Below are 12,859 nucleotides of genomic sequence, written 5' to 3'. Positions count from 1 at the left end.
ACACCTAAGATCCAGGTTCAATTTCCCACATGGGTACAATATTGCTGACCGACCGACCGACCGACCGACCGACCGACCGACCGACCGACCGACCGACCGACCGACCGACCGACCGACCGACCGACCGACCGACCGACCGACCGACCGACCCACCCACCCAGCTAAGGTCACATGCAATGTAAAACACAACTTTGCAGATTCTGACACCTTTCGGAATACACTTACCGAAACAAAAATGCCAATTAAACCTATGAAGTTGAAAAAAATCAAAATGAAAAAAAAGCCTGCAAAATCAGAGTTCAAACGATTCTCTAATTTTCCCCCAGCGCTGGGGGAAAAAGTAGTTTCAACAGCTATGCTGCGCTACAATCATAAGACATGCACAGTGAATAGGCTTGCGGAGCTTGAATCAGTATGTCTGTCCAGAGTATGTGGTTGTGAGCAGTAATCTAATCTTAGTTGTGTACACAAGAAAGTAAATAGTCTACTCGTTACATAAAATAAAAATAAACATGTTGATTGTTATAAGCAGACCTGTCAAAGAGAAAACTCAATGTCTAGTTTATTGACACTTATATGCCTGCCTGCCTGTCTGCTAATGACAACATGCAATGTACAACTTCAGTCATTGACAATATGCAATTTGAAATTAACACCGATAGGGCTTATAAGCCATAAATAAAGAGCCGGCTAAGCATATCGGCAAATGCACCAGCGGCCAATGAAAAGGCTCTGTTACTCTTGAGTGTACAGCCACCAGCTCTGACTCGGTTCAGTATCGCGGCTTCTTCGTTTTGACAGAGGTAAACCCAAGTACAATATATTCCACATTTATGCTTTTAATTTTGTTTATTTGTTTTTTCATGATCAGAAATGCATTTCATATGTCATGAATTAGTGATTACTGTGGTTTCATTATGTTTGATTTTTTGCTTGCATGTGACCTTTAATGGGGCATTGGGGTAGCCTAGTGGTTAAAGCGCTTGCTTGTAACACCTAGGATCCAGGTTCTATTCCTCACATGGGTACAATATTGCCAAAAGTGGTGTAAAACTCCTTTACTCACATAAAAATGTGACCAAGTAATAACTGTAATTGTATAGTGTTGATAAACTTGTTTATAAAATGCTTTGCTTAAAGAAAATAGAACACTGACTGTATTTACTCAGCATACACTTTTAGAAACACTTCAAAACACTACTGTGAATGGCCTGGGGTGGAATAAGATTACTGGACAAAACAAGTTAGGGATATTGGTATTTTTATGACTGATATTTTATCGGTGTGTCAGTGAGTACATAGATCATTATCCATAATTTCAAAATTTTCAGATATCCCTAACTCATTTTGTCCAGTATATATCTGCTCTGCAGTGGGTCTACATAAAATTTCAGTTGCTTCATCTCCTAATGGACACAACTGAATAGAGTTGACAAAGTTTATTCAAAGTTTGATACACTATAAATCTGCCACTACAGATCATAGCAGGTAACTGGCACACTGTGTATAATCAGCAAAGGCCAGTATGTTACAGAAAGGAATCACATCCTTCAAACTTTTCTTTCTCTGGAAAACAATTCAATATTTTTCTCATGAAATCCTAGCCAGTATGGCATACATTTATGTATGAGGGTTGGAAAATTAACACACATAAATGTAGGAATGGGAAATATCATGCATCATATCTCTAGACTACAGCTGACAATTCTTGCAAAGTGATTTATTTTATTCCCCAGCTGTTTTTCATTATGATTAACCTGTCGGCTGGAACCAGTGTACTGTGTCACACTTGAGGGCTGCAGCTCTCCTGAGGAACATGGAAATGTACAAATTCATTTCCTTGGATACATGACCTTCAAGATAGTGCCTTTTCAGCAAGCTTATATTTTTTCACAGGCTATTGTTTCAGGCAACCAGTTGTATCACACATGTAAAGCACAAGAGAATATTTTAATCTTAATCCACTCCTGAGGGAGGCCAGAACAGATGTATTTCATTTTTCTTTCAGGCCAGGTTACATACACAAGCTTATTAAAATATAAGAAATGATATTTTTATGCTGAAACAGTTGTTGGTCACGGAGTAATAGGGTGACTGAGAATATGGACTTTTAATTGAACACAGTGCTATGTAAAATAGAGGGTGTTGGCTCATCAGAATGACTTCATATCACTGAAATTATTGTCAGTTCAATAATTTACCGAACATGGAAGTAATTTTAAGGGTTCTTCTTGTGAGATGTGTGTTGAGTGCTGTGTGTCCAGCTAAATACTGATTCACAGACTTACATATCATACCTGGCACACCTGGCACATACCTGGAGCAACCAAAGAGAGAAAGTTAATCTCCAAGATAACCAGTCTTTATAAGCAGGATTTCATTGCCTAGGACAGTGAATGACATTGCAGGATCTGGTGAGGGAATCTGCTGAATGATGGCAAGCTTGTACTAGTAAATCTTGTATTACCTGCCTGTCAGCAATATTAATTACTACTACATCACAATGGTCTATCATCTATATTCTAGTTATATCACATGATCTGTCACTAATAGTCCAGTTATTATCATCACATGGTCTGTCAGCAATATTCTAGTTATATCACATGATCTGTCACTAACAGTCCAGTTATTATCATCACATGGTCTGTCAGCAATATTCTAGTTATATCACATGATCTGTCACTAATAGTCCAGTTATTATTATCACATGGTCTGTCAGCAATATTCTAGTTATATCACATGATCTGTCACTAACAGTCCAGTTATTATCATCACATGGTCTGTCAGCAAAATTCTAGTTATATCACATGATCTGTCACTAACAGTCCAGTTATTATCATCACATGGTCTGTCAGCAATATTCTAGTTATATCACATGATCTGTCACTAACAGTCCAGTTATTATTATCACATGGTCTGTCAGCAATATTCTAGTTATATCACATGATCTGTCACTAATAGTCCAGTTATTATCATCACATGGTCTGTCAGCAATATTCTAGTTATATCACAAGCGTCTGTCATTGATATTCCAGTTATATCATGATAGTTTGTCTATATATTCCAGTTATATCATGATGGTCTGTCTAAATATTTCAGTTACATTACAAGGGTCTGTCATCAATATTCCAGTTATATCACAAGGGTTGCTCAAAACAGTTAAAGCTGTAACACTGTTGGTCTTCAAAATACACCAGCTATGTGAAACTGCTGAAGATCCAACATATGTCATATTTGGGATTTCACTTTCTTAGTAAAGTACAAATTCTAGTACTTTTTTCGGTTGAGTCCAATCCGGGATTTGAACCCGCACCCTCAGAGTCAGGCACCTAATCGCCAGCACACAAAGTCAGCCGCCTAGCCCGCTCAGCCACCGCGACTTCCACAAATTCTAGTACTTTTTTCGGTTGAGTCCCATCCGGGATTCGAACCCGCACCCTTAGTACTTTACTAAGAAAGTGAAATCCCAAATATGACATATGTTGCATTTGACCACTTTCTAAATGGCATCGTGTAATCATGCTGAAGATCCAGTCACTATCCTGTGACCACGTGACCCAGGAGGGGACTACATGAATCATGAAGCTGCCTTGGCATGTCAATCAGTTTGAAGGGTCAACTACAATGACCAACTTTACTCATTATTTGGTTCATAGAACAATCATCAACAGGTAATCACACAATATGTACATGAAGCTGTACTATAACCTGTACTGTGCCCTGTACCGTGCCCTGTATTGTGCCCTGGCGATGAAGCTGTACTATAACATGTATTGTGTCCTGGTCATGAAGCTTTATTATGATTTGTATATATGCCCTGGACATAAAGCTGCACAATGACCTTATTATTCCCTGGACACAAAGCTCTACCATAACCATGAAGCTAGACTATGTCCTGTACAATACCTTGTATTGTGTTCTGGACTATGACCTGTATTATGTCCTGGACATGAAGCTAGACTATGTCCTGTACAATACTCTGTATTGTGTTCTGGACTATGACCTGTATTATGTCCTGGACATGAAGCTAGACTATGTCCTGTACAATACTCTGTATTGTGTTCTGGACTATGACCTGTATTATGTCCTGGACATGAAGCTAGACTATGTCCTGTACAATACTCTGTATTGTGTTCTGGACTATGACCTGTATTATGTCCTGGACATGAAGCTAGACTATGTCCTGTACAATACCTTGTATTGTGTTCTGGACTATGACCTGTATTATGTCCTGGACATGAAGCTAGACTATGTCCTGTACAATACCCTGTATTGTGTTCTGGACTATGACCTGTATTATGCACTGGACATGAAGCTGTACAATCATCTGTACAGATACACAGAATAAGCCGAACATGACACTGTAACCTGACCTTGGAAAAGTGCCATACATTGATCACAGCTTTGACCTGAAAGAGAAACCTAACCGTGAATATTCAGATAAGAATTGGTCTTCAACAACTCATGTATGCATCCCGATTGCAAAGATTGATGATCATGACTTAAAACAGTTTTTTATCTGGTCTTCATGGAGGACAGGGGACTTACAACCAGCATGGAGGGCAGGGAACTTGCAACCAGCATGGAGGACAGAGGACTTACGACCAGCATGGAGGACAGGGGACATACAACCAGCATGGAGAACAGGAGACTTACAACCACTGTAGAGGACAGGGGACTTACAACCAGCATAGAGGACAAGCAACTTACAACCAGCATGGAGGGCAGGGAACTTACGACCAGCATGGAGGACAGGGAACATACAACCAGCATGGAGGGCAGGGAACATACAACCAGCATGGAGGACAGGGAACATACAACCAGCATGGAGGGCAGGGAACATACAACCAGCATGGAGGGCAGGGAACATACAACCAGCATGGAGGGCAGGGGACTTACCACCAGCATGGAGGGCAGGGAACATACAACCAGCATGGAGGGCAGGGGACTTACCACCAGCATGGAGGGCAGGGGACTTACCACCAGCATGGAGGACAGGGAACTTACAACCAGCGAGGAGGACAATGGAGTTACAACCACTATGGAGGAAAGGGGACTACAAGCAGCATAGAGTTTAGCAGACTTATGATCAGCATACAGGTTAGGGGACTTATGACCAGGATAGAGGTGAGCAGACTTATGATCAGCATATAGGTTAGGGGACTTTTGACCAGCATGGAGAGTAGGTGCCTTATGATCAGCATATAGGTTAGGGGACTTACCATCAGCATGGAGGTTTGCGGACTTATGATCAGCATATAGGTTAGGGGACTTTTGACCAGCATGGAGAGTAGGTGCCTTATGATCAGCATATAGGTTAGGGGACTTATGACCAGGATAGAGGTGAGCAGACTTATGATCAGCATATAGGTTAGGGGACTTTTGACCAGCATGGAGAGTAGGTGCCTTATGATCAGCATATAGGTTAGGGGACTTTTGACCAGCATGGAGAGTAGGTGCCTTATGATCAGCATATAGGTTAGGGGACTTTTGACCAGCATGGAGAGTAGGTGCCTTATGATCAGCATATAGGTTAGGGGACTTACCATCAGCATGGAGGTTTGCGGACTTATGATCAGCATATAGGTTAGGGACTTACAACCAACATGGAGTGCAGGGGACTTACAACCAGCATGGGGGACAGGGGACTTACCACCAGCATGGAAAAGATGGGACTTACAAAAAGAATTTTGCAGATAAACTGAACATGCTCAAGTAATATTTATACAGTAGCTTTTCTTGTCCGTTTCCCAAATTATGATGCATTCACATTATCTACAGCTTCTCGTAGATAACAAAAATGCAAAATCCATTATGGTAACGTCAGAGCAGAAAGCATGATGGATGTGATGAGGTGAAATCAGGAAAGGGTAATCTGTGTGTCACACGTCCACATGGGTCGTCAACGACAGCCCATTACATGACACAAGAGAGCTGAACATTTCTGGTAACTTGATTTATATCAAAGCTGAGTAACTTAATCGGCCATTATGGCACTTGATCATTGGGTCATGCCACCTTCAAAGTGGAACTAGTTCTGTCAGATTTCCTGCAGGAATAAATTAATTGTGCTCAACTGGCACCTTTCACAATTTATTTGTGTTTTGTTTACCAGAAATATTGCATTACAGCCTGCTAAGAATGGAATCTCAGGCAGGCAAAATAGTACTTGGTGACACACAAGCAACATCTGATTTCTGCTGGTTCCAGTAATAGGGGTTTAAAAATCCCATCACCCAACACCCAGGACAAGTCAATTTTCTTATCAGGCAATCAAATAATGGCACCTTGCTTGTCCATTGGCTACAAGATAATTTCCAAGTATGGTTTCAAACTGCAAATAAACTCAGGTTTCATTTCCTATCTGCTCTAAATGTAGCTATTAAATTTTGCAATGATAATAAATTAGAGTTACCTTTCTTGCTATTTATCACTTTTCGAAAAATGGTGACATATTCTTTCATAATTACATCATCAGGATTATGTCATAAAATCAGGGTAAGTGGAAATTAGTCAGGACAAATTTCTTTCTTAAAGTCACTTTCCTTGTGGCACATAGATTTAAAAAAAAACTTGAACACCTGCATAACAAACGAGGGTGTGGTCCACACATAGAAACAGTAATAAACTGATACATGTAAGAATAGGCATATTTCAGTCCAATTGCATGTATTAAATTGTAATATGGAGCAATAGCTGATTAACATAATGTATTTTTGACAACTTTTAAGCATTGATTTTATTCTAGGTTGCCAATGATTTATGCTCATTTGGTTTCCAGCCTATGGTGTTGAATGGATTAACATATTACTGTGAATAGGAAAAGGAAAACAAACATGGGTTTCTAAAATAATGGTCAGGTCAGTACAATCTTTATGAGATACTAATATCTCACCAAACATACTTACATTTTACATCCAAGACTGGTTTATGTATGAAACATACCATTTTGACACTAACTTCAAGGGTCAAGCTAGGAGTAAGCTTATACACGGTAATATAATTAATATAAGATACTACGGTCTGTGGCATTCTGGTCCACAGTTTCAAAATGGCTGCTGTTATGGCCATGATGGCACTTAAATGGGAAACAAGTTCAAAGATTACATTATCTTAGTTTTAATGTCAAAATAGAGGAGACCCAAAACAAGCTACACACAGGGCCTGGACAACTGACCGATGAGACCAGTCATTACCCATTGAGGTATATTAGGTTGTCTCATCTCAGTGCCACTGAAGAGAGAGGCTAATTATGTTGACAATCTTAATGAAGGTAAGGCTGTGAAGAAAGCTAGTTAGTTTTCAAGGATGGTCATATAGTCCATTATGTTTTCTTTCCATAAACAACCCTATTCTTAGTTGTGGTTATAATTACATAAAGTGTGGATTGTTAATGTGTGGAGCATTAAGTGTGTGGATTGTTGACAAGGTGGATTGTTTATGTGTGGGATTATATTTGTGTGGATTGTTATTTCTATGGATTGTTATTTTGAATGGATTGCTGAGATGGTGCATTGTTGGGTGTGTGGATTGTTTATGTATGGGATTGGTGTTTGTGTGGATTGTGAGAAGGTGGATTGTTATTTGCTTGGATTGTAGAGAAGATTGATTGTTGGGTGTGTGGATTGTTCTTGTGTGAACAACCGGATGTGTGGATTGTTGAAAAGGTGATTTGTACATGCGGACAGTTGTCTGAGTGGATGAATTATGTAAAAAAATTGCATTTGTAGATAACTGGATGGATAACTTGTTCGATTTTGATCATTTGGGCGTGACGTTGATTGTGGATTACTGAGTATGCCCATTGATTTGTTAATTGCTGGGTGTGAGATTGTGAGACAGGACATAAATTGTTGAGTGTGGATACTTGAAGGGAAAGATGGTTGTGGATTATTCTGGGTGTGGACGTTTGAGTGTGTGGATTTCTATTTCCTTATATAAAGCAGTTTAAAAATTCCACAAGTCCCGCAGGTTTTGATACACTGCCCATGCACGCACCAGCAATAAATCTGACTGTTCTCTACTGCAAGAGATGTGTATCCATAAAACACTGGGAGATATTCATATATTCAGATGACACAGTAAATATACATGGGCAATAATACTAGCTGCTCCTAAATAGCAGTTTTTCATTATATTTAACAGCACCTTATAGCAAAAGGATTGTAAATGTGTCTCATGACTTTTTTTCAATAATATGGTGACATCTCCCTTCCTGGAAAGTAGCTGAACATGTTATGGCTGGGAATCGCACATTTCTGACAAGTCACCAATTAAAAGTTCCCTGCATTACTGGTGAACTCCATGAATTCAGACAGTTGGATGTGTTTGTAGAAAAACTGATCTGCGTTAAACTTCTTTTTCAGCAACCTGTGCCTGTCCTAAAAAGGTGACTACAGGACTGGGTGGTCAGGCTTGCTGACTTTGTGGACATATGTTATCGTATCCCAGTTAAGAGCTTCATTAACAACCAGCCAACCTGCTTGTAGACAAGCACAGCTAATACAAAGATACACATTCACATCAATGTATTGTGTATATCTTAACAATGTTTGTCTTAACATAAGTCTTTGTTTGTTATCTCATTTTCATTGATATCTATATGCAAGTTCCAATGACATTATATTTAAGTAATTTGTCATAAGCCCACATGATTCACATGCAATTGTCCATTATCTATCTAAACTTTTTTTTTTTTTTTTAAAATGATATATCTATGCTAATTTTTCCTTTATACATTAAACATATTTAAAAAATGCAGCATTTTTATTATACAGTAGAAAATAAATATTTTTAGTTGATATACATATAACTGGCAATGCCAGCATAGAAATGATTGTAAGTAGAGTTTAAATAGTAAATAAAATAGTATTAACAGAAAAAGATATCCAACATAAATTTTGATCATAGCCCTTTAAAATCCTTTTCATCGAATCTGACCCACTGTGACATATCCCTTAAGATGACTTATGTTGTCTTTTCTTATTGCAAAGGCTACAGCTGTATGCTATGGTCATTCACAGGTAATGTATTAATATATTTGTTGGCAATACCTGATGCTGAAATTTTACACTGAAACCATTTGTTTTGTTTAATGAATGTTCTTATGCATAAATACATTATTAGTACAGGTCTATTTCATACTGATCAGCCACTCACCTTAAACACTTCATATACAAACAATAGTGCTGTAAAATATGCCCACGTCCATAAGAAATCTGTACAAAGAGTCATTTGTGTGAATCAGACAAATCCCGGTCATGTGTTTCTGGTTCACTGTCAAATATCCATGGCACCAGGTGTTAGTTAAGAGGTGTCACAAAAACACAAAATGGAAAGTCAATTACTTGGCTCAAAAATACACTGGAATATATGGTACAAGTTTGACTGGAGAACTGCATAAGACATTTTTTGTGAATCTTCTGAGGTGTCACCAACAGCACTTGTTACAAACACACACAATGGAAAGTCAATTACTTGGCTGGAAATACACCGGAACATATGGTACAAGTTTAGCTGGAGAAGTGCGTAAGATATTTTTTGTGAATCTTCTGAAGGGGGAATAAATAAATGCATACGTGCATAAAACCACTGCATGAAATAATGAATAATGTTTTTGCCAGTCTGCAGTGACACCTTGCTGTGTACATCTATGTTTCATCAACACGTGTTTATCCAAATTTAATTTAATAGAAATTATGAGTCCAAAATATCCTAAGCAATTAAAATTCAACTGGAACCCAATACAGCCTGATTTGAGGGAAACATCAACAAGGTTACATATATGTGCAATGCCTTTCATAGTCAGCTCATAACTACAGCATCATGGGGGTTGGGTTATGTCAGTTGTTAAATATCTGGGCCGCGTTTCACAAAACTCTCGTAAGCCTAAGATCTCGTAACTTTTCTCGTAGCATCCGTAGCTCCTGTGTTTCAGTATAGGAGGCACAATGGCTACGACAAAACTTACGAGATCTTAGGCTTACGAGAGTTTTGTGAAACGGGGCCCTGGATTGTTGGATATATGGATTGATGTGTAGGTCAGTTGTTAAATGTGTTCATTATTGGGTATGTCATTTGGAGAGTTAAATGTGTGTATCATTGGTTGTTTAAGTGAGGTGTTGGTTGTTGGACGTGGAGAAACTATAATGCAACATATACAATGTATGTAATTTGAGAACGTAAAATCACAACCAATACAAACAATCTGTGAATTTCATGTTTGTTAAACTGAGAAAAATTGAATGGCAAAGGGAAACTCTATTAAACAACTGTCAAACATTGACAAATGCAGTCCCAGAGTCTGATCAGATTGCTACAGATCTCATATGCAGATTGTAATTATGTACATCACATCATCTAGATGTTAAATATCAGGTTTTATTCATCCTATCTATTGTATTGTCCAACTTTAATGGGAGTTTCTTGTACAATATCACATGTTAGTGTTGTGTATCCAGGTTCCTGGTAAATGAGAGTATTATGTTTAACACCAATATGGACAATATCAGTTTTATGATAACAACCTAATGTCAGGCAGTGAGGCCAGGAAGTAAAAGCATTAGACATGTATACTCTAATAAAACACAAGACAGTGGTGCTCACAAACCAACTGTCAGGATTCCGACCCAGTATCATGCCTGAATGACATAATTGTGTACAATGAAGTATTGCGACTCGATAACTGCGTGCCTCTTACCAAACAAAGTACAGTACAATGTCATTACATTCAAGGCATTGTCTGGACATGGAGCACCTGCAGAATGAAATAGAACAGTCTGTAAAATGGAACACAAACTTAATAAGAAACAAAAAAACAGGGAAATGATTTAAAATTGCATAAAGCAATAACAACTGTAGGTCATCGTTTGAAACTGAATCAACTTGAGTAAAAGAGAGGTTTCTATGAAATCATCCCATCAAGACGGTGGGCTGGAAGACCTCCAAGATGTGTTAACTGCCTGGGCAGTCTGACCAGTAGGCAGGCTATTACAGAACCCTTTCATGTTATACCACAATGGAGAACACAGTGGCAATGTCAGAAGGATATGCGTTCTATTATACACCAGCCTCCCTAAGAAGCCTTGCAGGAAATAAAAGACTTCTCACTGGAGGTCATTGAGTAAAAGACAGAATTAATGTTAGGGAAGAAACACTTCACTATTTTCAACAGTAATTAGAAGGAAGCCTGATAAAAAATTAACAGGTGTTTGTTCACTAGCAAACAATCAGATTGATTACCTTTTGATGTTGGGGAAAGTTGTAAGTCAATTAACAAATGATAGAAGCAAAGTAAAAGAAAAATATCCCAAAGTGTTATTGATCCATATAAGCGAACTCTGTAAAAGCATAAATACAGAGAGGTGTTCTAATTAAGGACAAATCTTTTTCCCTTTTTAATGATTCACGTCAATATATTTGCCCTACCTGTGACGTCCAGATGATCGACACAAAAATTCAGCAACCACACTGTTGTGATATGCCGATCATCAGCTGTATTGTTGTGACAATTTCACCTCCATTGAAGAAGATTGCTGTAATGGAAGAAGCTGGCAATGTTTGATCATCAGATAAAGACGAATCAACTAACGTGTCACAAGAGAGCACACATCTTCTACCAAATGACACTGAAGCAAAAGTCGACACAGATGATCAGTACTGTAATGATGCACTATTGTGCTGCTCATCACAGTTGCCTTGCCTGCTGAAGAAACACACTTCCAGCAAATATGCGCAATGTCTCGTTAAGACAGGAATTGAGCATTTTTGCTGCCGCCTTGAGAGTGGGTGCGAATCTTTCTGACAGCGACACACGACATTGATGGAGAATGGATAGATGGCAGAGAGGTTGGACTTGTTGCTGATACATCACATTGTAGTCAGGCAACTTATTCCTAATATTTATTGATCAAAACAGTAATACAGTGCTTGCAGAGAAAATCACTGCAATGATTCACGACAGACATCTGAGTCAGATAATTGTAGGTATTAACATTACGAGTAAGTTGGGTTTTCACCTTCTTCCTGGGACATTCCAGCAGCAATGATGGGTACAACAGGATTCGTGTATAACAGGACTAGTGAGTGAGTGAGAGAGTGAGTGAGTGAGTGAGTGAGTGGGTTTGGTGAGTGAGTGTGGTGAGTCAGAGAGTCAGTGAGTAAGTTGGCTCAGTTGTAGTTTAAAAATATTTAATTCACAAGGCGAAAAGGGTTGGGAACAAGTTATGAACAGCTAGAGATACTACTTACAAAACCCCTTTCCCTGAATATTTACAAATTTAACAAGCACAAGCAATCATTAGAAACAGACACAGAGGATTTGGTTTGGTTTGGTTGCTGTTTAATACCACATTCAACAATATTTACAAATTTAACAAGCACAAGCAATCATTAGAAACAGGTTGCTGTTTAATGCCACATTCAACAATATTTACAATAACAAGCACAAGCAATCATTAGAAACAGACAGATAGGATTTGGTTTGGTTTGGTTGCTGTTTAATGCCACATTCAACAATATTTACAATAACAAGCACAAGCAATCATTAGAAACAGACAGATAGGATTTGGTTTGGTTTGGTTGCTGTTTAATGCCACATTCAACAATATTACAGCAATACATCAGCAGTCTGAAAATAACTGAGTGTGAAGCAGACAATCCAGTGATCAACACTATGAGCACTGATCTACACAATGGGTGATATGAGTCAACAAAGTCAGTGGGCCTGACCATGCGCTTACCACAAGCATAGCCTGCTGGGGACCAATTCTAATCTAGGAAAATTGACAGTTAAAAGGTAAATTTTATTATATATAGGTTAAAAAAATACTGGAATAATTTTGATTTGCTTATACAGATG

At 38.5% G+C, this 12,859-nt stretch overlaps 3 protein-coding genes across 3 annotated transcripts in view; 2 read left to right on the top strand and 1 right to left on the bottom strand.

The window, feature by feature from the left end:
* Positions 1 to 11,841, bottom strand: part of LOC137273974 (uncharacterized) — a 90,512-nt gene extending 78,671 nt beyond the window's left edge. The window contains exon 1 of the mRNA XM_067806905.1: positions 11,428 to 11,841. The gene's annotated coding sequence lies outside the window, so the exon portion shown is untranslated. The remainder of the gene's footprint in view (positions 1 to 11,427) is intronic.
* Positions 3,878 to 4,348, top strand: LOC137271897 (uncharacterized). The gene has a single exon (XM_067804283.1). The coding sequence runs from the start codon at positions 3,878 to 3,880 to the stop codon at positions 4,346 to 4,348; it is 471 nt and encodes a 156-aa protein (XP_067660384.1).
* On the top strand, positions 4,529 to 5,071 carry LOC137271896 (mucin-22-like). Its single transcript, XM_067804281.1, has one exon. The coding sequence runs from the start codon at positions 4,529 to 4,531 to the stop codon at positions 5,069 to 5,071; it is 543 nt and encodes a 180-aa protein (XP_067660382.1).
* Positions 11,842 to 12,859: the final 1,018 nt, after the last annotated feature.

Source organism: Haliotis asinina, chromosome 2, assembly GCF_037392515.1.
Source record: "Haliotis asinina isolate JCU_RB_2024 chromosome 2, JCU_Hal_asi_v2, whole genome shotgun sequence".
NCBI lineage: Eukaryota > Metazoa > Mollusca > Gastropoda > Lepetellida > Haliotidae > Haliotis > Haliotis asinina.
The sequence above is the reverse complement of the archived record's forward strand: the minus strand, read 5'-3'. Positions and strand labels throughout refer to the sequence as shown.